At 40.6% G+C, this 26,125-nt stretch overlaps 1 protein-coding gene across 3 annotated transcripts; it reads left to right on the top strand.

Moving 5' to 3' along the window:
- Positions 1-523: 523 nt before the first annotated feature.
- On the top strand, positions 524-19,230 carry LOC101165086 (WD repeat-containing protein 64). 3 transcript variants are annotated; one of them, XR_002874493.1, is made up of 12 exons: positions 524-994; positions 1,785-2,107; positions 2,204-2,303; positions 2,486-2,794; positions 4,987-5,160; positions 5,643-5,726; positions 7,591-7,683; positions 7,758-7,929; positions 14,174-14,341; positions 15,147-15,295; positions 15,869-19,041; positions 19,117-19,230. XR_002874493.1 is itself a non-coding variant. In XM_020708424.2 (11 exons), the coding sequence occupies exons 3-11, from the start codon at positions 2,223-2,225 to the stop codon at positions 16,106-16,108; spliced, it is 1,470 nt and encodes a 489-aa protein (XP_020564083.1). In that variant the 5' UTR covers positions 524-994; positions 1,785-2,107; positions 2,204-2,222; the 3' UTR covers positions 16,109-19,230. The 3 variants fall into 3 exon arrangements, 2 of the variants coding, with proteins under 2 accessions (XP_020564083.1, XP_004075929.2); XM_020708424.2 differs by having other exon boundaries at positions 15,869-19,230; XM_004075881.4 differs by lacking the exon at positions 1,785-2,107 and having other exon boundaries at positions 15,869-19,230.
- The last annotated feature ends 6,895 nt before the right edge of the window (positions 19,231-26,125 follow it).

The raw sequence follows: 26,125 nt of genomic DNA, 5'->3' as shown, positions 1-26,125 counted from the left end.
TGGGTCTCCCGTCAGATTTGCATTGTTGAGCCAAAGTGCTTCATTTCCGCTCAGTTGCCCTTGCCTTCTTTTTCTTCGATGGCACCTCCTCTAGCGCTCCGATCTGTACCAATTTTTCCCCATTCCAGCAACTTCATTCTTCTCCCTGTATAATAGTGGATTTTCCATGGTGGATTTGTGCTGAGCTATTTTGAGTTCTGCACTGGCTCCTATGTTGCTGTAATCCAATTGTGATAGTGTTAATTTTTAAAGCTTTATTATTGAAATTGCTGAGACCTAATTTTCTGATCCTGTCACTGTTGACGACTGCCATAATCGTCCCATTCAAGTTATTCCAGACCATTAAGGCTCACGCGGATTGGATATGGTCACTGAGGCAGGAATGATGGGAAGGAAACGTGAAAATCCACGTTGAATGCATAGTTTGTGGGCATCCAAGCGGACGGTTTATTTGTTTCAAGTTTAGGAAGTCGTTTTTTTCTTTATTGTTTTCCAAAGAAAGGTTTGTGAAAGGAAGACACCGTTGGCTACTATTGAGCCTTATGTAAAACAGTGTGTGTTCCCTTTTGAGCCCAGAATGGGAGCAGAAAGACCACAATAATAAACCTGCATGCTTCTTAATGCTCCATGCAGACAATAGCTCGCGAAATCAACTCTTTCTGAATACTTGGTTGCCTGGAAACTTCAGCAGAGTCTTTCAGAGTGAGGACTGTGTGTGCGGCCCTCGATACTGTCTGGGCTTCAGCTGGTTAACACTGTCGGTGTGTGAGCGCGGCAGACGGGGCGACCGTTGATTGCCTCTCGCATGAACGTCTTTGTGGACACAAAGCTCAGGCTGTAATCGGCTGAATTTCTTTCTGACAAGACAAAGATGGACCAACCGGAGGATTAGGATTTATTTGAAATGTCACACGTGTGCATCAGCACCTCAGAGCACGACGACTCAGGGACAGTTTGCTCGGAGCTGAGAAGATGAAACGACCCATTTTGGAAGGTTTGGATTTCCTATTAGCGAAGAACCTTTATTTCAACTCTATCTTACCTTTATGTTTAGAAATGTTGGCATAATCGTGTGAGATTGTGTGGGTAGAAGCAATTTTTTTATAACCTTGAGCTAAAATCACCTTTTCTTAAACTGCATCAGCTTCAATATATGAGATTCCTGACTAACATGCAGGTTTGTGCTAATTTATGATGTTTTTTTCTTTCTTCATGATGATAAAGGTCTTATTTTTAGTCAAACAGGACGTAGCACCCCTTTACGACTGCATCTGTCTCGTCACATCCCAGACTGGTGCCAGTAGTTTGCTTGGAAACAGCCAGGATGTGGTTGATTAAAAGTGATCACACTCATAAACAAAACGTGGACAAACAGTGCAGCAAATCCCACCATTCCCCCTGTTTCCTGGAGCTGCAGAGACACATCGTTGTGCAGGATGCAAATCAGAGGTGGCCTAAAGTATCATGTCAATATCACAGTGTGGTTAATCAGGCTCGTAAAAAAAACAATATTAACTGCAGCAAAGCATTGATTTCTGCTTTCATTACACGCCTTTCATCTACATCTCCAGCCTCACTCGATGAGTTTGTCTCATAAACGTTGGGTATCAGGCTCGCTCTGCTGCTTTTTGAAGTGTCTAACAATGTTGAAAAGAAATCTCATCGCTGCACATCTCTCTCACAGACTTCAATTGTCATCTTAATTGCAGCACAGCCTAATTTACCAAATCCCAGCTTTTGTTCACGCTGCTTGTCAACGTTCTGACTGCTTTTCTATGACGCAGGCTGACAAAAAGAGGAGACTGGCGAGGCCTTGGCAACCCGCGGCGTGCTTGAACCATTCCCGAGGCCTGATTTATAGAGGCCTATTCACTCACCTTCAAAAGCCATCGAGCCGGGTGCAAATGAAAGACCTTTGCATGCTGTTCCACACAAGCCCGTTTGGATTGAGTGAAAGAGCCAACAAAAATAACAACAACCCTCTACCGTTGTGATCTGGCTTTATGACCACTGTGCCATGACAACCCGTCGTGAAATAGATTTTAAAGGTTACTAAGGGATCGCTCAAGCCAAGAACATGCTGTTTTGAAATCTAACAACAGGAAATGTAAGAGACTTTTTACATGACGGGGATTTCCAGAAGAAACGGCAAGCGTACTTCATGTCTCTGACTTTGTCTGGTCTGTTGATGATTGATTGGCAGGCAGGCCTGAGCTGTAACCATGGGAACGGCGGTGGAGGTGGGGCAGCTTGAAAGCCGCATGAACGCTAAGGATTATATGCATTTGCAGAGCATTTTTGTTGTAAGTCAAATTTTTACCACAATGTTTTAAATCTTTATTGAACACTTTGCTTTAAAGAGACACTGTTAGATAGAAGTGCTTTCATTTGCACTTCTAATAGTGCAATTAAACACTCCTGCTGGGAAGAGTTGCATTTAACAAAAGCCTGTGCTTTGACTTACTCCTGATTATCTCACATGCAGGACTGTTCAGGAAAACCCCGCTCCTTGTCCAGAACGGAATTCATCCATCTTGCTTGGAGATCAGCAGACCGTGGATCCAAACAGGAGTATGGCCTCCTGTTCGACAGCGTTGTGGTCACTCAGAAGAGCAGCAGCCTCCTCCACAGCAGTGATGAGGTGAAGAAAGAGGGCCACGTCGACTGGGGAGCACTGTGCTCTTTTCTGCTGGAGGAGACTTGGAGGAAACTTAACCAAACCAAAGACTTTAACGTGCCTCTATGGAAACCGCGGCGCACCCTGACCTGTCCACACCGAGACTCTGTGCAGAAGGTAAAAGATCTGTGACCTTGCAGGGACTTGGTGGTCTGGACACGTTTCTCATTTTAAACCTGTGACCCACAGCAGCATTTTATCTGAAAGCTTTCTCACATTCACCGACTGAAGATCCAAAAACTCTGCTGACTGAAGGCAAATCGGTGTTATTAAACACACTGCAAAACGCTGAAAAGTATTAGAGTCTCGGTCATCAAAATGGCGCACCTCCTTCCAGATAAATGACTCTGGACCGCTTTAACATCTATCAATTAATATGCAAATGCAGGAGTTACCGTAAAGTGCCGACTGCTACGGATAAATGGAAAACTCTCCGCTTTAATCTTTCAACTCAAAGAATGTCCAAGTGTTAGAATGTTTTGTCAGTTGTTTTGCTCATGGCTAGAAGGTTTTGACCTTTGAAAGGAGATAAACTCAATCGGGGACACAATAGCCAACGCCGCTTATTTAAAAAAAAGGTTTTATTTATTGAAATTTAATTGGAAATAGCACACAAAAATACAGATGATCACTTTTTGTATTTTGATGACACCATTAACTGGTTAATGATCTACCAGCAATGTTGTCAAAACCTTAACCCATAAGAACCCAATTTTCTTTAACTTTTTAAGATCCGAGCGCTTCTTTGAAACGTCCCACAGACCAAGTGGTATACCACATATTTCTGATCTTTACACTGGTGTCACAGTGGGTTTTAATGGGTTAAGCAATAGCTTACATCTTCCGATCCGTTCCTTCCACTCTGGCATTGCACAAACCCTAAAGAACCAGGATGTTGTGACCACTGCTGTGCCTTCACCTGCTACAACAGCTGTGATTCGCCAAAGCATCTGACAGTGATCGCATGCAACGCAGCTAAGCCTTAGTCACATTGTTGACAGGAATGGCCGAATCTTAAGCAAAGCGCAGGTTTCTTTTAGTGTCTTTTTGGCTCTTGTGGCCACTTCAAGTGACGCCATGACAATGGAATGTGCAATTATCGTGTGTGGTAGTTGAATCTTCAAGTATTCAGGAGGTTACTACAAGTTGCACACACTAATGATGTATGGGGGATGCTGTCGTACTGTGCCCATTTTATTCGATAGTTAGGGGTGAGTGCTGGCTCCTTACTGACCGTCCACAAATGACGCACGCAGGGGATGTGCAGGGGATTCGTAGCTGTCCAAAGGACACCCCTAGGATGCCAATACAAACTTCTGTACTATCATTTTCCTCATTTTTAACAAAAGGCTACAAGAAGCGCATACTTATCACATGTACAGCACTAAAAGGCTTATTGGGCAGTCCACAGGACGCCTGCAACGCACCTACTTCACACTACCCGTCCGTGTTGTTCAAGTCTTCGCTGCGACATCCCGCAGCATGCCTGTAGAAGAAATGTTTGCTTTACTGGCTACAATCTTGCTATTCAGTGCGGGCCACCTGCATGCCCCATACAAGATTGCCCTATTTTTCACTCGTAGACATTCCAAATCAATCATGGCAATCATGGAGTTGCAGTCTTAGCTCCATTGAAACAAACAGCCCACATGTGGCTTATGGTCGCACACTTCTTTGTCTGCTTTAAGAAGTTGACCATTTGATAAAGCTCATGTGGATCTATTAGAAGTTAAGCTGCATGAAACTGTCCATCGTGCTTCATTGTAAACAGAGAAAAGTTGCTGAGAACACCGATTTGGTATCAGGGTTCTTTAAATCATGGTGGGCTTTATTTGTCTTTAAAATACCTCCTGCAAACATGTTGGATCTGTGACTCAGCTGCTTTATTTAATCAGGAAATTTGAATGTTTTAGAAGACGACTTAACACATGGCAGGAGGAGCTTCAATTCTGACCTTGATGCCAATGACAGCCTCTCTTTCATCATGTATGCAGATGCATCACTGTTTTCCAGATCCCAGTTTTGTTCCTGCAGTTCAGCTAATAAAATTCTGCAAGTCATTGATTCCTACTTGTTTTATTGGCTGCAGCACATAATGCGGTCTGCTCCATTTTACTCACTTGCAGCCAATAAGCCAAAGATTTAGAGAGAAACTCTTGTTTAATGGACTTTGGTTTTATTAGTACAATGTTACCAGCAACAATAGAAAACACAGTTTAAAATAAAAAGTTAAAAGAAGCATGTTGGAAAAACGTCCCAGGCTTGTAAAAACTTCAATCCTTATTTCTCCTCTGTGTTATTCTCCTCAGGTGTTGTACCTGCAGAGTTCAGATCAGTATCTGACTGTTAGCAAAGGAGGAAAGGTGGTCCTGTGGCAAGAAGTGGACCTGTCCGTTCTTTCCACCTGTCGTCTGCAAAACAGCACAGTTGCATCCAGGGACCTATGGGTCACAGATGTGGTTCTCCTGCAAAACGTGCAAAAGGTTTCCTTCGGAATTTTGCCCAAGCTGACTTTTCATATCTGTTATTGCTGCAGTGCATGAGTGTTTTGACACATTTATGCCCATTTACCTGCTGTCATTCGATAATATGTTGAATTTCTACTGAAAAATCAAATTTGGAAAAAAAAAAAAAAAAAAGTTTTTAGAGCAGATATTGGGATTCTCAGAGGGATACCCTCACAGCCCCCCCTCCCTAGTTAATTAATTATTGATCATGGGATCTGCTTGATTGCACTGAAGACTTGAAGCCGTTGTGTTTTGCTTCCAGTTTTACTATAAATTGTCCTTAATTGGAAGCTTTCTGATCTGCAGCTCTGTGATCTCTTTTCATTTTCTCTTAAACAGCAGACACCAGGAAACTCAAACACATTACACTTTAATTACAAGGCCTGTAAATTACTAGATAATCTTCAAATCCCTTCATGGAGCGAGCTGTTTTCACTGAACTTGTCTGTCATTCTCAGATTGCTGTGTCTTTCACATGTGAGGAGGTTTGCTTCTATGATTTGAGATCCAAACAAGACTTTCCATGCAAGTATAAACTTCAGGTAACATGTTTGCACCTCAGAATACTCTGCTGAAGTCTGCACAGTACTTTTAAAAAATATATATATATATTTTGAGTTTATTAGAATGTTTTTAATTATTACTCTGTATTTTAAGCATTTATCAAAAGCACTCCATGCAATGAGGAGTTTCCATATGCATTCATTTCTATGAGAGGCCGCCTGAGAGATAATTCAAACTTCATACTCACATATACCATCATACTCTCACACACATACCACTACAGTCTTACTCACACAACAGTATACTCTCTCTCATATACTTCCATACTCTCTTGCTCGCCTAATCATACTCTTATATAAATATTGGTGTACTCTCTCATAAGTATTTATATACTGTCTTATAAGCACAGTCATATCTTCTTGTATTTACATTCATACATGCTCACAGAGACTTCAATACTTTGACATGTTCCACAGTATCATTTTGCACATACAAACATACTTGTGTAACAAAGTGACAAAATAAATGTGAATGCAAAACAACATGATATGGTATGACAAGAAGAACATGTAAGAGAGTTTGATTGAAACCGAAGTTATTTTGATTAAAACGGACATAGAACTAAATTCTCAGCTTGCTATTGGTTATTTTTCAAGCGGCGCGAAATGATGGACCTGACACACCCTTCTTTGAAAAATTGGAGAATGGCGGATCGGGAACGTCTTAGTGAGGCTATAGGACTGCTAAATAATATCCTAAACACCACAACTGTTGCCTCTACAATGTCTGAAATGTTGGAACAAAGTCGGCAGCCGCCATCCACAGGGGCTTTTTCTAATGAGGCAGTTCAGCAAGAAATGCGGCGGATTTTTAGAGCAGGTGCATCAGGGAGCGCCAGCAGCATGTCCTCCGAAGCTGGACTCCGCGTCAACCATGTGACCTCACCACGGTATCAGCATTTCGGGAGATGGACCTCGAAATCAAAATAAAATAAAACTTAAATAAAAAAAATCAATAAAACAAAACTATGAAATAAAACTTTCATAGGAATTTATTATGGAAGAAAAACATTCAAGCAGCTCATCCAGAACACATAAACTTGGATTGTTACCCCCTTCAAGTTGCGGACTAATTGAGAGAAATATAGAAATTGTCCGTGCATATCCAGTAAGCTCGAAGAATAATCTGTTCATTAGCATGCTGTTATGTCCAACATTGTCAGTTTCTCTCATAATTTCCTGAACACATCTTAGTGCATGAGTAAAAAATATAGTAATGTCAGCTTCATTACCCCCAAAAAAACCTGCCCGTGAAGAAGAAAAAGAAGAAAAAGAAGTAAGTATGCCATAGTTGTTTATCACTGGTCGGATAAAGCTGTAAAGTTAGATAGTGGAGAAGTTGTTTTTAAACATATTAACCAATAAGGTAATGAGCATTTAAGATTCCTTCCTGTTTGATCAAAGCAACTTCCTTTTCAGTCATGCTCTCCCACATATAGTACTATCCCCTCACATATACACCAACAACATACACCAAACTTTTGTAAATCATTGTATTTTATTGAGACAATTATAGTCTTTTAAACACCCTAGCTCTATTTAGAAAACTATGGAATATGCACAAGAGTATAATATAATTTGTAAGTAAAAACAATTGTATTTGTAACAAAGAATAGTTGTGCGCATGCATGAATTTGATTTGCAGCTCAAACACTACCCTCTGTATGAGAGTATAGTAGTGTTTGTATGAGAGTATGATTGTGCATATGAAAGTATACTGTTGTGTGAGTAAGACTATAGTGGTATGTGTGTGAGAGTATGATGGTATCTGTGAGTATGAAGTTTGAATTATCTCTCAGGCGGCCTCTCATACATTTCTGCATCCCTTTGTGAATGTGTGCAGGGTTTGAGGTTTGCTCCCTGGTGTCTGGACTACTGGATGGATCCCTGTGATGCTGACCAGGCTGTCCTGACCATAGGGGACACTGGAGGACAGGTGATTCACATCATTCTTTTAAAAAAATTATGTATGCAACAATGAATTCAACTTTACTCGCCTCTTTTTATCAGGTCAGTGCATTGCATTTCACCTCGGCTCAAACCTCCTTGTTTGAGAGCCGCTGTCTGCAGCTGGACTCTGACTCAGCAAAAGTGGTTTCCTGGGATCAGCTTGTCAAAGGCAGACATTCCTGCTGCCGCATGGAGACTCACAAAGCCCACGCCCCCGCCTGGGTCAGAAAAGGTGCTTCACACACAACAACAGCCACAAACCTGCCATTTGGTGAATCCCCGATGACTGCATAATGCTCTCATAAGCTTGAATGCACTTTTTAGATATCCTGACTCCTTCCTTGTGGTCAAGTCCCTCTGCAATTTTCAATGCTCACACATGTGTTCAAGTGATGTGCGGTGAAGTTTGTGTCTGGTGAGGCACTGACCCTTTCAGAGTTCATTCATTCATCTTCTAAACCCGTTTTGTCCCTTTTGGGGTCATGGGCTTTACAGAGTTAGTTTTGCAAATATATACTTCCAATGTTTTCCAACTACCGATTGTGCTTTAAATCTCAATTAGCCTCCGTTCAAGACACAAAGCAGCTACATCCCAGCCAGCAAGCCCAAGTGGGCCCCACATGGTTTAAAAGTGGGCAGAATTATTTATTTATTTTTTGTTAAACTCAGCCCTAGGTAGACTGAACAAAACCGGGATGTGTCGATCGCAACTACACTATATTTGAATAGGAAATATGCAAAATTCAGCAATTTTGATGATAAAAATGATTGAGAATATTTAAATCACACCGAAAATGTGTTCATAGCTCAGATCAGTGGAGGAATATTTGTTGTCATCATTTGAATACATCTTATAATGGCAGCTGAGGATGATGATGTGTAGAGCTGAGAGACCCAGCAGGATGAGTTAACATCGGTAATCATTCTGGTAATCAGAGGCTGAAGAGCCGCCAGACTTTCTGATTGGCTAATGGGTGCAGCTTCCTTCACATGAATGTATTCCCCCAGAGCCTGGGGTCCAAAGTGGGTTTTGATCTCTGGAACAAAGTGAAAGCAAATGACACAAAAGGAGCGGCTAAGATGACACCCACACACTTTTCACCTTGACACCTGCAATGAGCACCAAGTTTGCTTATGCAACATGCTGTAAATGTGTTGGGGGGGGGGGGTGGGGGGGTGTGTCACTGGCGCAAGTCCTGAGTCGTTTGCTTTACAGCCAGATTTTTGACTGCCGGCGGAACATCAGAGGTCCGATGCCTGGCCCGCCGAGATTTTCCACTTCAGCTCAGCGAGGGTAACAAAAAGGACACTTAGTTTTATCTCGATTGCATCATTCAAGCAGTGTCTCTGAAGAGTTATCGGGCTGTTTGATAATGACTCAGCAGAGTCGGCTCGGCTCAAAAGGGAAAACAATACTAATTCAAAAAGCGCACAGTCTGTAAAATAACCACAACAAATGCGGGAACAAGAAAAATACGTTACCGGGGAGGAGACGGCGGGAGACATGGGGTGAATAAAATCCTATACGCTGTGTGTGGATGTAAAATGTTATCGTTCAGGTTTTCTGTGCGGGGTTTTGTTAGTGTGAGGAGGAAAAGGATGTGTGTTTGCATACCTCCGGGGTGCTGGTGCTGCTCCTTTGAAGTTTCTTACCCTGTAGTATGAATGTGCTGCGCGCCATTAGACATGGCTGGTAATGCAGACCGCCAAACCTTGGGGCTCTCAGGCCACCAGAGAGGGGAGGGGAGGGGTTAGAGAGGAAAAAAACTGAAGGAAATTGAGAGGAAATCAGGAAGAGCGTGGAAGGACATGCACGGGGACGTGTGGAAAAGTGTCTGTGAACATGTTTTTGACACCAATGGACAACTAAATATGTAGAAAAAGAAAGTGCCGCGGAATCAGAGAAGATCCGGAGTCTTCTGCAGCTCCTGTTTTAACTAAAAGCCTGATTAACCTCAAAACTGCCTGAAAGTGGCTTGAGCAGATGTTCTGTATCTGTCTCTGCATTATAAACAGTCTGATTTGTGTACTTGAGTGAGACAAGGAAAATCTCATTACTGACTGTGTCTGAAAAACCGCCATCTTTTGATTGGAGGAGAGGGGGAAAAAATGGGGTGTATGAAGTGTAATCACATGTAATTATTTTCCCTGGCTTTGCGGCTGATCTTTGACCTGTGACTGTCACATGCCAGCTCACATGCAGCCCCTATTTGTGCAGTCTTTGAAGGTTAAGCAGCTTCTAATGGAGACACGTGCCATCCAACTTAGCTCTCCTCAATCAGCTTGTTAATTGAGATAGATGGTGATGCAAGATCTATTACGTTTTCTGTAATGCCAGTGAGCAAATGAAAACATACTAATTCTATGCTGTGCTGAGCGCCTGTGAAATGGCTGCTTCATTCTGCAGCAGCGCTGCAGTCACTACCCTTCCTTCCTTTAATGCTTTGATTTTAGCCTCGGCAGGGATTAAGGATTTTTAATCAAAAGAAGCGAATGTGGAAACAATGCCGTGTCAAAACGGATAGACATGTTTCAATCGGAAAGAAGTTCAAGTTTGTTTCCAGTCATTTCTGCTGTGTACTTTCTTCAAAGTGGGCTTTTATTTCATTTAAATTTCTACATTTTCACTAAGTTTTATAAACTGAGTGTAAAAAAGGTTTTCCAGTTTTTAGATCTTCAAATAGATTTTCCACATCCTTCTACACCTGATTATCTACAAAGCAACAAAAAAGCAAGGTGTTGCAATCTTTTTCACAACAAAAAAACAGACTTTGCTTGTTTTCAGAAACTCTTCTCATGAAGCTCCTTTTGATGAACTGAAGCAAATTGTTGCCCATTTTATTCACTTTGGTGTCATGTAAATGACGAATAAATTCAAACAGGTAACAACTAGTGATGGAAAAACACAAATGCCTGGCTGTGGATCCTGCCTCTGGCTCATCTCTGGCTCGTCTCTGCTCTGTACCTGACCGAGTACCTCGTCTCTGCTCCTGCTCCTACACCTGGATGTGGTTCCTTTCTCCGGCTCGACTCGCGCCTTTGACTGTCCCCACAACCACGGCTGGATGAAGCTCGTCTGCTAGACTTTTATATATGTAGTTGTAGATTTAGATAAGTTAATTCTTCTCTAAGAGTTCTGGTAAATCGCCTGTCCGTCCTGGGGGAGGATCCCTCCTTCATGTGGGCACCCCTGAGGTTTCTTCGTTTTTTCCGGAATCCGTTTTTTTTGGGAGTTTTTCCTTACCGCGAAGGGGGGTCTAAGGGCAGGGATGCCAGTATAGCTTAGTTAGTTTGTTAGTTCATTTTAGTATTTTTCTATTGAACTCTTTGTATTCATGATCCTTTTGATTTCATGTTTTACTTCGAAGCCCATCGAGACGACTGTTGTTGTGATTTTGGGCTATACAAATAAAATTGAATTGAATTGAATTGTTTTTACAAACATATTTATTATGCCTGCATGGAAACATTTAGTAATCCGTGTAAGAATAACTCCAAGATAAAATACATTTACATATTCAATTAGGTTACATACAAACCTGACATCCTTCCATCTTCATTGTAAAGCACAAATATGGCGACACTATGGAGGAAATGTAGTCTCATCAGAGTCCAAATTCTTTTGACATTGAGTTTATAACACTGAATTTTTATTTTGCTTAATTATACATATGAATTGGATTTTACTACTAATTTGGTAGCAAAACAATGTCACAAAAATTCACCTTTACAAATAAGACCAAATATACATAAGGAAAATTATACTGTTCATTCATCAAAGTAGCTTTCCGCTGATTAGGATGACAATAACAAAAGACATGTACAAGATCAACATGTATATATGTACTCACTATTAAATACATTTTAGCATGTTAGTACCTTACTGAACTTATTTCAAATATACCCTGAATGAAACTTGTAAAACATTAAAAGTATTTTTTAAAGTAGTTTGGGATATTATGCTATTACAGATTGATACAAAGTAAAGGTTTTTTTCTGTTTTTGGCCACATTACCTTACTTACTAATCAACACCTGTAACTAAATGGTTGACCTACCATACCTGTCTGTGTCAGAATTAGTAAGAAGTAAGAAGTAAGCTCTGTCTCCCCCTGTGGTCACTGGCAGGAACTGTGTCCTGAGTTCTTTAAAAAAATAAATAAAAAAAAGGATTGGATTTAACTGCACTTTTCCAGACCCTCAAAGCGCTTACAATGTGTGTCCATTCTTCATTCACTCCTCCTTAATACTTGGTGATGGTAAGCTACTGATGTGGCCACAGCTACCCTGGGGCAGACTGATAGAGCTGCCAGTACGCACCTACAGCCCCTCTGACCATCACCAGGATCATTCATGCACATTCACACACCAGTGGAGGCACACTGGAGGCAGGGAGGGTGAAGTGTCTTGCCCAAGGACACAACAACAGATGACTGGGGGCAGCGGGGATCAAACCGCCAACCCCTTCAATCATTGGGCAACATGCTCAACCACCTGAGCCACTAACCACCCCCTCGTCCTGAGTTCCAGCCACACTGCAGCTCCCGGCATCCCCAGAACACACATCCTGGATGCCACCCCCCTGACTCTCATTCCCTCAATCAACCACAGCATACTTAAGCACTAAAGCAGAAATATTGTTTGTGCCATTCTGCCTTCCTCACCGAGTGTTGTAGTTGGACCTGATCTTCTGTTTCCTGCCGCCTATACCGCCTGCCCTGACTCTCACCTGGATTCTGACTACCCCTGTCTCTCCGCTGATGCTCCCATGCCTGTCATTGAAGCCTGTCTGCCTGACCCTGATTTAGCTTTGTGGACTTTTAGCTGAGCTAATAAACCTGCTGCATTTGGATCCAGCCGTCTGCCTGTTCTTGTGACAGACTGCAAGAAGTTCCAGATGATCGAGGCATATCTGCTCGCCCTTCCTCAACGACTGTGTCATCACACCCCTTTTCATTTCTTGTGCTACTATCATAGTATGGGGTTACATTTCAGTCCAAACCAATAACAAATAATAACTGAAATAGTTTTTGTTTAATACTTTTCTCCACATAAAGTGGCATGCAGCTCAATGAAATCTGTAGGAAACAAATCAGTGCACGCTGCTAAACTGTTCTAACACGCTCTTTGGGAGTCCTCTGTTATCTTTTTACCGGTAAGTACTAAAAGAATGAAAATAAAATATATGAATATAAATATGGTGATACTTTTTATTAATTCCAGTAATTCGATTCAATTATTTTCAACATGTCTTCACGTTAATATCTTTAATTATTTGTTGTGAATTTTGATGTTAAAAATATTTACATTTTCCCAGTATTTTCATTGATGTTATTTTCTTTTACTGAGGTACAAGGACAGGATTCAGAGATGCTACAGTAACAGCAGCATCTCGTAAAATGACTGACATCACACAGATGATCCAGATATTTGAAGTATAACTGTGAAAAAAAAGAAAACTTTCAGATTACTCCAACAGGAACATTTAATTTAAGCATTTAATTTTTAACATGTACATGTTTAGCTTTTTGCTTATTGTTTTGGGATTATAACGTTATGTGTTTGTCTGGTATGTTCCTCTCGATGTCGACTCATAAACTAGGACAATCCAACACTTAAAAGTTTAAGGCAGAAAAATGTTTAATTTGTAGTTGACTCCTGCTGTGTGTGATTCAATAAAAAGAAAGTTTAACATATTTGAGTGACCAGTCTCTTCTGTTTATGCAAGAAAAACAAAAAGAAATATGGGTCAATGTCAGATCTTTTTGAGTTTTTCTTTTTGTTAAAATTGTTCTTGTGTTAAAATGTTTCATCAATAGTTTTTACTTGAAGCGTCAAAGTAGCCAGATATGTGTATTATTGTGTATCAATAGGGGGTTTGTTGGTTACATTTTGTCATTTAAGTTTTAGCCACATTACAAGCGTTGGCCACATTCACAATACCAGTATCTTTCAACCTATAGCCTGATAACTGCTAAAATAAACATTACTGTGACTACGTTACCCCCCAACCGTATTAGAAACACGCAAAAAAATAGTCAGATTCTGCTTCATGTGAGCCAAATTAACATATTCACAATAACCCCCAACCAAACATTTTGACAGAGCGTTGTGTTCGTCTCAAAATTCCTTTGACATCAGTGAGCACAACCAGGATAATCTATGAAGAAGGCACGTTGAATTATAAGTTGCACTGTTGTTTTTTTTTTAAAACAAACAAAAAACTAGGCTTTTAAGTTCACCATGTAGTATGGAATTTATGGTAACCATGAGAACATCAACATACAGTACAGACCAAAAGTTTGACACACCTTCCCATTCAACTGAATGGGAAGGTGTGTCCAAACCTTTGGTCTGTACTGTACACGATTGGCTGAGTCCCAAAATCAATGCTGCATGATTTGCAACAAGCGTTACCTTTTTCCATCCCATGCCTCTTTTCTCTCAGCTCCTTTTTGACTCTGCTGCCTCCCACAGTGCTTTACCTGTCATCGCTCAGAGCTTTTGCGTCATGCAGCACCAGGCCGCAGAGCAGCATGGTGATTGGCTGGAGAGACGAGGGCGCTGGAAAGATGCGAATTACATCATACGTCACAAGAAAAGGCGTTTGGGACATAGATTACCACCGTCAATGGAATCTGATAGGTGGGCAGAATTCTCCAATCAAATTTTACTGAATACAGACATTAAAAAAAGAAAAAAAAGTTTGTAATTTGGACATATTTTTATAAAATTTGCTGAGGTTTCACTTCAGAAGGACTTTTGATAGTGACTATTCTTAAGATACCTGAGAGATTGAACAGAAAACTGTTGAAACTGGACCAAATGGCTGCGTTCTTTACAGATTCTAGTGTCCCCTTGTTTATCAAGGGAGTTACGTTCTGAAAAATAACCTGTGATAAGTGAAATCTGCGGGTAGGATGGTAGATGTTTTAAGCCTGTAAAACTCCTCACTACACACTTTCTACACTTTTCTCAGATAGACATGGACATTTTCACACTTTTCTCTCTTGTTTGAACCCTTAAAGTTCAAACCTTCAAAAAATAAGTTTTGAATTTTAGAATGGAAAACAAAGATCAGTTCGCAAAAATTATGCAGATTTGGCCAACTGAACACGTGTAAGAGTAAAGGCACAGAGGAGATTGATTGACAAGGTCTACAGCCAATCAGGCCACAGAACACAGAGTGCTCTTGAAAAAAACATAATTGCTGTGAAAAAAAACAGTAAAACTGTAAAAGGTGTATTGCAATATAGTGAGAGACCACTGCAATGGAAAAAAACAAACAAAAACAGCTCAACACATGTGAAACTGTATGTAGAAAATTAACTTTAAAAGTCCAGATCAACTCAGTGCCACTTAAGTTCAACTTAAGGATCCCAATGACCTGGTTCTCTTTCTCTTTTTCCAATAAATGAATGTTGACCTGAGATCTGTTTGCTGGTTGCAGCTACAGCAGGTTTGGATGACCAGGTCTTACTGTGGAACCCTTATGTGACCTCTGAGCCGGTGTGCGCTCTCGCTGGACACTTGAATGAGGTAACTGCAGTTCGCTTCATGCAGACCAAGGATCAACTGCTCAGCTTCTCCAAAGACAAGGTAATGCACCTGAGCATTGTACAGATTAAGAACCCCTAAATGTGGTTTTCATGTTTCATTTTTTGGATTGTAATTGACAAATGAATGAAGGGACGGTGACAGATAAGTGGTGACCTGTTTCACTCTGTTGCCGTCAAAAGAGCTGTTGTTTTATCAGACTTGGCTTGTCGTCTCGTCGCAGAGAGAACGCCACTCTTCTCCCTGCTTTCATGCTCTGCATGCTTCTCCATGACTCTTTAAAAAAAAAAAAATATTGGAATGCTGGTTTTGGCTCCATCTGTCCTCTGCTTAGACACCATCTGCCAAAGCAAAAAACTCTCAAGGCTTTACCTCAAAATTTTCTGACGGAGTTTCTCAAACAGTGTCTTATCTGCAGTGAAGCAATATGCCAGGGCTTTTGCAATTAAGTTTCACTAATATTTAGCATAGCAGCAGCTGCAAAAAAACCTTCTTGTATGATTTGTTTTGGAGTTAAGATATTTGTGTTTGACTGTTTTGTTTAAGTTATCTGGTGATTTAGGTTAAGCTATCATTTGGATCTCCCTTCGTGGATTCATGTCATTTTTAATCCAGGTTCTGTGTCTGTGGGACGTGTCCAGTCAGCTGTGTGTGCAGCGTGTAGCTGGTGTGTTTCCAAAGGTGCAAGAGGACACCCACACGCTCCTGTTTCTCAGAGAAGAGCGCCAGCACCTCCTCCTTTCATTCAACAGTCGTCTCCTCCTGCTGGAGGGCACAGAGGAGGAGAAGAGGACCATGACCTATGGACACACTCTGAATTCTGCGCTGCGCAAAAGTCTGTGTAGACAAGAATAGAGGTCAATAGATTTGTCCTGATTATACCAAGCTCTCACCAACAAACCATCTACAAAATGGTTTTTGTTCAAAAAGTAGCAGCAAGTGCTATGCAGAAAAAAACAAATGATAAAATGTAAAAAAAAACAACAACAACCCAGTCATGCACGAAGAGAAGATGCAAACTCCAGCCAGGATTTGAACCACTGCCTTCTCACTGTGAAGACAGAGTGCTGACCACTACATCACTGTGCAGCCCTCCTCTTTAAAACTGAGGATTGTCTTTCCTGTCCAGTTGCAGCTTCAGCTGCAGATCTTTGAGCTGTTGAAAAAACAAAAATCTGCAGTTTCTCCTGGTATTATTCATTTGAGGAAGCTCTCGTTGTTTTGATATTTCTTCTCTGTAGCAGGTCAGCAGCAGGTCTTCCTCCTCTGTGATCCACTAGCAGGCTCAGGCAGGGCCAAAGCTCAAACTGCTGAAAGGTTGCCACGGCAACGCAGCGGTAGCGTTGTTTACTGCAGCACAAAGCAGAGGGGGAAGAAGCCAACAAGTAAATCACATGAGAAGACTATGAAATATTTTGAATCTTAAGTTAAAAGAACTGTAAAGCTGTACCATGTGATGATGCTTTGGATTGCAGCTGAAAGACATTCATAGCAACCAAATCATTTTCAAGGGGAACAAATGCGTTTTCCAAAGAACCCGAGAAGCAACAACAAAGAGGACAGCCGGACCTCTGCAAAAAAAGCAGAGATTGTTTCAGTGAAGAGCAGTGCTAATCTGTCAAAGTGCAGCATTGTATTTATTGTCGGTGTTTAACTTTTACCCACATAAAGTTTTATGACAAGTAAGGTTGAATATAACTGAAAAAAAACAACCTTATGAAGTATGTTTTTCGACTGTGGGAGAAAGCTGGAGTGCCCTCCAAAAAACTCAATTTTTGTGTCAATTAAGACAGAAAAGATATAATATTTCCTACTAAGTGAAGTTTCTGGTACAAAAGTGGGAGGCCTTTCTGATTTATTAATGCACCAATCTTGGATTCATTTTGTTTAAAAAGAAGCTACAGTTTAAACATAGTATGTCTCTCGATTCTCCTAATACAAAGCTCATAAATAAGTGTAATTTGTTCATGCTTTAAAAAAAATTGTTTAATGTTGGCCCATAAAATAGCCCTCAGTCTCAAAAAGGTTGGTGACCCCTGCCCTAAGCTATTGAAATGCCATACTTTTCAAAAATGTCCATAGCTTAGAAAATAAAGCTATTTTGTTGTCTGAATGTTTTTCTTTAAAGAAGCAATGAGAGTCAAATTTGAAATGAAGATGCTGTGAAATACCAGAAAAAGAAAAATACATGGGGTATACCAGTCTGGCTGCTGTGGGCTTTAGGCTTACCTGAGCCTGTGGAGGGTTTTAGAGAAGGGTGCAATGGTGTGTCTTGGAGTACCCCTGAATCCCGTCACCTTGAGGGAGGTCAAAAATGGGACCTACCATTGTTGTGCAATCTGACGATAAAATTGGTCATTTGTAACAGTCGGGCTGCAAAAATGCATGTAAGCAGGATCGAAAAAATGAAAAATCTGCACAACACACTTGAGTCTCACCTACGTCACCCTTGATTACCCTGTTGCATAAGTGTTCGCTACAATATGTTGCTCACAGCGTGTCCGTAGACATTTTTCATCTCGCTCTTTGGGCTTTCATGCACGCCACCTGTGTGTCCCCTACAAGTCTGCCCTTGTTTCGCCCACACACAGCCTATTTCCACCCATGTTTCACTCAACTTTATCTTGATTTTATTTATAAACTGTGTAACTAACCACAATCATGGCTCAAATATGCACATAACATGCCACGTTTCCTAACCAGCAGCATTCCTGTCATCCAGTTTTGTTTCTGTGCAGATACAATGTTTGCAGCACTTTTTGTTCTCTGGGGTTCAGGTTCACTTGGTCTGAGCGTTCAAGTGATTTTTTTGTTTTATTTTTTTCCTTTCAGATGTCAGTGCCGCCTAAAGAATCCAGGCTTTACTAATAAATGCAGTAATTACGCATTTTCCAACCAATCAGTATAATCAGCCACATCGGCTCTCTGACCCCATGAGCTCTTGTGAGAGTGCATCCATGCATGTTCTGTGCCTGTGCACACAGCATCAGGCAGACACCAACGCCGTCATCTGAGGCTGCCACACATTTAATCCTCAGGCTGCCCCCCCTCCCCCTTGGGCCAATTAGCAACAAGAAGCATCATCTCTCCAATTTTCATCAACACTGAACCCGTGGTGTAGCCGTTAATACCATTCAGGAATTAAAATTTTGACCTTTTAATTGCAACAGTCCCATTGAGCCAATCAGTGTTTCTTTGTTAAATACCACAAACACGGGCATAAAGGCGTCATCGTGAGAAATTGGTCTGAGACAGTGAGAGATATTAACAGAGATGTCACAGTAAATTATTGTGTCACAATAATATATGGAAAAAAAAAGTTTTTGTTTCTCTCTAAATAATGAAACACTAATGATTTACAGACAGCAAACAATACTATTTTAAATATTTTCTGGGTAAGAAAAGGAAGCCCTGACATTATAACAGGATACAAATAACACTAACACATGCTGTATGAAACAGCCACTGAAATAAAATAACATTTTGTGAATGTTTGGTGTAAATGCAGCTGAAATTTATATATTTTATTGAAGTTCATGGGTTGTGAAACGTTTAATAGTTGGTGATTTAATTTTTATTCCTTTGGAGTGTACAGTGAATTTTGTTTGATTTTGTTCAGAAGAATAGGATTATTCTCGCGAGAATTTGAGCCTTTTATGTTGGCCGCAGGTGAGCACGTCTTTTGCTCACGAGGTTGCAACAATTAGGAGTTCAAGCTGGGAGAAAGAGCTGCAAAAAGAAATACCTTGGACTCAAAGAGACTCTTTTACTTGACAAGCGGAAACGAGGTATTTGTTATGCTTGTTTTGTGTTATTTTGTATTGTTTATTTTCTCCTCAAACATGTATAATGTTTTGTTATAGTTTTCACGGCGTAATGAAGGCGTAATGAAGGCGCAATGAAAGCGAAGGCACGCAATGTCCCACAAGAAGTGTGATGACCTGCAGAAGTACAAATAAACGCCCGTTGTAAACCGACCTGTGTTGTCATGAGAAGAGTCACATTTGGTTTTGGGCTGAGTTTCATGTTTTCAGCGCTTTAAGGGCTTCATGTGCGTCATTAAGGGCCACAGTCTTCACAGGATGAAAGCTGGCCTGGGTCAGGCTGTGGAAATCTCCCAGGTCCTGTTGTTGGAGAGAAGCATCAAAACAATAGATTGATTCGATTCATTTTATAATTTGTGGTTGCTGTAACAATTCATAGTCGATTTTGGTTCATTTTGAACGATCCGATTCACTGACCTGAAATGGATCCAAGACAACTTTAGCCAAAAATCCAACCAGTGTGACTCAGAGACAGATTCTTTCTGTTTCTTAAAAGGTAATCAAGTTTAGATTAAAAATGTGTAGAAACAAACAGGCAAACCTTTCTTTTTGGCAAATCTCTTCACATTTTAGTTTCCTGAAGTACAGTCCACTGTTGTTGTTCCACATCAAAATAATCCTAAGGGAACCTTCTTAGAACCTTCTAACACACTGTGTGGTCCCATGACTTTGCTAAATTCAAAGTGTTTCCACACATTGGACTGGAATGAGGGTGGATGGTAAATGGTAAATGGCGTATACTTATATAGCGCCTTTCTTCCTACAAGGACAAAGCGCTTTACAGTCACAGACCCATTCACCCAGTCACACACACATTCACACACACAGTCACACACTGGTGGTCGCTCCGCTGCCAAACACAGGCGCCCGCCTATCAGCTCTTGCCTGAGTTTTTTTACCTTTATTTTTTAAAATTTAACTCTGATAACTAAGCAATGCTGTAAATTTTAAATGAAGTCAAGATAATGGAGATGTGGGAGTCGTCAACCTGTGGCCCTTGGTACACAGCGCGTTCAAAAAACTCCTGTTTAAGTTCTAGGATGAAGGCTAAGTTTAGTGATGTATTTGTTTGCCATTAAACATCCTCGCTAAGTTAGAAGGCTGAATTTATGTGTGTGTTCCTATCTGTCCTCTCCTGCTGTGTCTGGTTGCCAACATCTCAAAGCCAAACAGACATCTGGACCGTAACAAGTCAGAACGCTCCAGGGGGTTTACATTTGCTTTACTATCACAACCTCATGGATTTGTGTCAGTCTTCGTGGATGTGTGTGCGCATTTCTTGGATACTCCCTTTGCACGTGCTCATCATCATCATTTCACACCCACTGAGCTGAACTCTGCGGCTCACAGCCACGGACTTACAGCACTCTTTCTTTTGCAAAGCAGTCATGTTCCCATGACTTCAAGGACGCCACAGTGTATGCCAGAAATTTCCATCATATTTATTCTAACTTTTGGAATAAATCCTGCTCAAAACCTTTTAAAAACAAACCGTGACAAATCGTAATGTTACATGTTTTGTTAGAGTTAATGAAGAGATGACTGTGATTGGGTCCCTGCAATTTCACTTCTGCCCAAACACCCACGTTCATCTGAGGTGTGTGTCAGAGGTAAAGAGAAGTGAGACGACAGATCAGCAGCAGTGAAAGGAAATCGTGTCATGATGACTTTTATCACTTATTTAAAATTCCTGTTTCTTTACCTCCGCCAAGTCCTCGTTGTGGTCCGAACAGAGCTGTGTCACAGATGCACTGCACAATTCCGTCTTCCTGCCTACTGCAGCTCAAACGGTCCAGGAAATATGTACGTCCCACTGAGAGCTATAGACTTCCTGGTTTAGAGCTGAGGAGCATCATTATTTCATTTCAGTAACCTTCATAAAAATACACAGAAAAAAAAGGGAAGTCCAATGAATACAGTTTAGAGAAGAAGACACTTTGCAGGTGTGCTTGGGGCACTCTTATGACGATGAAAATCACATTTTTATATATTTATACCACCCCCAAAAGGAAATCATTATGCAGTTTAACAACAGCTTTGAACTACCTTTTGTGAATAAGTACAATATTCTTCGTCATCATATTTTTTCTAAAGGTTTTTCAATTTCATGATTGCAAACTGGGAAATATGACTGTGTTTTATTATTCACAATAGAATGGGTTTTTTTTGTTTATTCCATATGGTTTGTTTCAGGCTCCACCACTGACATGATTGCAACAGGGCAACATAAATTCAAATAAAATGTACGCTCTCAAAAAACATACTGACAACCACATCAATGGAAAAAAAGACAATCAAATGTATTTGAAATGGGCAACCTTTCCTTCAAAAAGTATGGAAATTCCCACGTGAGCGCCATCATGACTCAAAGAAAGACATCTCGAACATGTGAGTCCTGAGATTCTTTTAATTAACTTCTCTGTTCTGATCAAAAGGATCCAGTTAAATGTGTTTGCAGAGTATTTCGGTGCCTTTGGGATGAATGCATTTTGTTGATGGTATATTGTACATGAACCCAGTGACCCAAGACTCACCAATACACTAATGAAGATGCAAACATGACAGGAATGATGCAGAGGAAGGACACGGAGAAGGAAAAACATACTCTGGTCATTATTTTGTTGAGGTTTTATTTTTTAATCGACACAATAAGCAGTTTCAGTTATGTATATTCTATACTAGGGATGCAACAATCACTTTCCTCAGAACTTGGTTACAACCTCAATTTTTGGGTGATGATTTGTGTATTAAAAAACAACTAAAAACTAGACATTTTTCATTTCTTTTTTTAATTTGCTGATAAGCGAGGAACAACGGAGAAAAAAGCTTTTAATTGGCTAATACTACACTTGGTGTTGTGTAATAAAACAATAAATACTAAATGCTTCTTAAATTTAGCACAATTGTTTGACACTTTCAATGTAACCATTCTGGGATTGCAATAGAAATGCAACAATTCAGTTTTCCCAAGATTTTTAACATATTGTTCGATTTTAAATTGAGAATATTGGTGTCTCTAGTGCAGTGTTTTTCAACCAGTGTGCCGCGGCACACTCGTGTGCCGTGGGAGAGGGTCATGTGCCGTGGGAAATTGCCCTCATTAACTGATCTAAAAACATTTTCCATCTCCAGGATATCAGCTCTTTGTTCATCCAAACAGGCCCTGATAGAACACTGAGTAGTTAGGAATATGAAAGATCGTAAAATACTTTTTTCTTTGTGTTTATTTGATTCTATTAAAGACATTTTGATTAGAACGACGGTACAGCGATTTAGCTGCAGCCAAAAGTCCCGCCGCCCCTTTAACTGTCTCCACCAATCATTCTTGGAGTCTTAATCACATGTCATCAGTCTGACCAATCAGAAGTGGTTAAAGTATTCACTTCCTTGTTCCGTTTAGCTCATTAAGTCTCTCAGTTCTAAGAAAAATACCAGCTAAAGCTCGTCTTTAGCGGTGTAGCTTTCCACAAAATCCGGTATCAGACCGTGGAAAAAGTGAACAAAACAATGAAGCTCAGAGATGCTAATTTGCTAATTTGTCAACGTTCGGCGGCTGTTTGCACATTTCCCATGATGCACTGGGTTAAAGTGACAGCGTCTCAGCGCACAATAAGTCTTCGTTGTTAAACGTCTTGAAACCACAATGAACACACATCAAAATTATTACATCTTTTAGAGAAAACAGCTTCAACTTCCAGCTTTTTCTGCCACAATTATCATAAAAACGTATGTGAGATTGTGGAGGGACTGTAGATCAATTCAAACTATGAGTTTCTCCTCTTTTTATTTTTTGATGCTGGTGTGCCGCGGGATTTTTGTCAAGGTCAAAGTGTGCCGTGGCTCAAAAAAGGTTAAAAACACTGCTTTAGTGTATACCGATACATGAAAACATGAGGTATTGTGTGTAGAAACATTTTTAGTGGAATAGAATTTAGATCCATAAACAGAAAACATAACTGAAAGCTGATGGAGGGAAGTTTAAATTCTCTGTGCTGTAACTTTTTTCTCAAATCAGTCTAAACTCTTCCAAACACATTCTTCTCATTGTGGGCAAGAACTGCAGAGACAGAGAAGGCTTGGAGGAAAGATTTCCCTGATCCTCTGCCAGGGTATTCCTTTTGTCATCTCTTAAATAATACAGAATAAAGAGAGTGCAAGAAATGCGTGAGCTGGAGAAATGATCGGGGAAGTTATTCACACTTTGAAAATCAGAGCAGATTTCAAAAATGACTCAGGCGCTTATTAAAACGAAGAAACACTTGGAGCCTCTGGCTGATGGAGCCATCCTTCTTCTCTGTTTCTAGATCATCTGCTGTAATCTAATTTATCTCTGGAATTTGTGTACATGCCTAAAGTTTGCCTGATACCCACACCAACCATCTCACAAATGTCTGTAAAGAGGGGCTAACCGCTGATTTCCCCTGGTCTGTCTGCAGTGCGTCTCTCTTGTGTTGTGTGGGGAGTCTGTCTCACGACTGTCAGTTAGTTTACATTGTCTCTGTTGTCTCTTCACCCCCCTTTGTTTGTCCCGCTTTCTTTGCTTGTGGTCCTCATGCCCTATCCTCCCTCACTGAGTGCTTGTAAAACGCATGTTTAGCTTTTGCACCTTTAGAATTAAACCTCTTTTGTCCATGCCAAAAATGGATGTTGGTGTTAATTGCAGTGTTAACGTGTATTAAAATTGAAAAAATAGTATTTTGAAAGTACCACGGACGTTTTCATTTTAAAACCTGGACCTGCTTCCCATTTCTCTGGCTTGAAGCCTCAAAATCGACGAACTGTCGACGAAGTGTAAATAGGAAATGGAATGCCTGCACAAAGCTTTTGTTGCAGAGAGACGAACTCCAGCAAAGACGTGATGGAGGCGATTTAAACATTCTGATTGATTAAAGAACGCTCTTTTTTTTGTCAACGCAACAGAGACGCACAGCAGACAGACCAGTGGAAATCAGGCCTAAGGTGTCCTAATTTTTTTGGTAATAAAGCAAAAGTTCAACTAATAATTTGAATTTGGGTTTTATTATTCTTTTCTCCAAGGCAGCATTTTAGTGTTACCAAGTCCTTTTAAAGCTCTTTATGTTAAGATTTTTCTGCTAAAGGTTGTTGCACTGCTAGTATCTCAGTCACTGGTCCAAATCTTTTAACATCAAACAACAAAAGCTGCATCCCATGTATCCCGAGTTGGTTCTTTAGTTTGTGAAGTTTTTTCACTGGCACACATGTTTCAGATTTTTGTTGCACATGTAAGCTAAACCCAATGTTAAAGTTCAGATTCCTACAACTCTCCACAGCAGACTAACCTCTGAGATGACTGCTGAGGGCAACACAATGACAGATTGCAGGAACTATTTCTAAAAACTGTAACTTCTACCAGTTTTAAAACAAAGCACATGGTCTTCAGGGTCAGCAGAACTCAAATTTTAAAAAAGCAGCTCCATTTGATTTAGCTAGATACAGATTTTGGATGAGCTGATGAACTGATGCACGCTTTCATCACAGTTACAGGCAACTTGTGGGCAAAGGCAGGGGACGTTCTGGACAGGTCCCCAAACTGTTGCAGGGCCCTGTCATTTTTAGCTTTTGTTTTTTGCAATGGGTTGTAAGAAGTGGAATAAGTATCACTTTCATTTTACAGGTTGTGCATATTTGAAAAATAGTTTAAACAGATTTGTAAAAAAATAAATAACTTATTTCAAATAACACTCTGCAGGATTTTTGTTAGTAGTACTACTTCTTTGTTGGTATTGAAGGTAGACATGTTTACACCGGACAACTGATCTCCGACGGAAGCTGTTGGATTGTTAACTTTAACCCTTGTGCTCTCCTAGGCACTTTAACATTAGGAGTTGGGTCATCTAGACCCACTAGACAGTGCGCTGAACCTTTTTTCTCCAATGATTTGTGATCTTCACTGGTGTCCATGGATTACATGAAATCTTTCCACCTTTATCCACCTTTGTCATGGTAGGGAGAACACGTCAATGTAAGGGTAGGGTCATCTAAGATAGCACAAGGGTTAAAGTGGGAAGGAGGTAATCAAACAACTGGGCTCATAACGTGCACAAATTTGAACTCTTATGAAGTCAAAATAAATTAATTTTATTTTGATTTTATTTGAAATGGTTTATTTCAAGCAATCAAAGCAAAGACAATGCACAAAACAATTCAATCATCAGTTATACATTTGTACAAAGACGTATCAAACTTAGGATAAGTAGACATTAAATCAAAGATTACTTGAAAGGGAGTGGAAGGATAACATAAACTAATGAATAAAAAAGAATCCACCTTCCTCCACCAGAATTGTCAATAATAAAGCAGTGAGCTGTCAGGAACTGGTGGCGGAGTAGGACCCAATATGTGGGAGACCGGGCTTGGTAGCAGAGACTTAAAGATTGAATAAATAAACTTAAACATGATGAAACCAAGAGAGCAACAAGCGTGACAGAGCAGATGGCCTGACATTGAAGAACTGATCACAAGACAATTAGCAGAAGTGAAACTTGGCTGCACTGACATGTTAGCCAGCTGTGGATGGCTGCACAGTGGGGCAGTGGTTAGCACTCTTGCCTCACAGCAAGAAGGACCCCGGTTCAAGTTCCAGCTGGGGGACCTGAAACAGAACATCAATGGGGGACCTTTCTGTGTGGACTTTGCATGTTCTCCCCATCCAGTCTCTGGTTTCAATTGGCAACCCTGATTGCAAACTTTCATACCCATTTAAAGTTTGAGAATAGGTTGAGATCGTTTCCCCCCAAGGCCTCTAATCATTTGCTTTACCAGATAAAACTGTGAGACTTCGAGCGCCAGCTATCCTGAGGGAGGGAACCAGCTACTAGATGGTTCGATTAGTCTTTCGCCCCTATACCCAGGAACTGTCCAGGGTGTCCCCTGCCTTTCGTGACCCCGAAAGGGATAAAACGGTAGAAGATGTATGGATGATAATTAACATGGACCTGGAGGGACTGACAGGGGCCAACTAAAAAAAAAAAAATGCCAAAAATATGAAGAACATTTTTGACACAATTATTTTGATATGAAATCTGAC

The sequence above is a fragment of the Oryzias latipes genome, chromosome 13 (assembly GCF_002234675.1).
Source record: "Oryzias latipes chromosome 13, ASM223467v1".
NCBI lineage: Eukaryota > Metazoa > Chordata > Actinopteri > Beloniformes > Adrianichthyidae > Oryzias > Oryzias latipes.
Note: the sequence above shows the minus strand (reverse complement) of the source record. Positions and strands in the feature narration are given on the sequence as shown.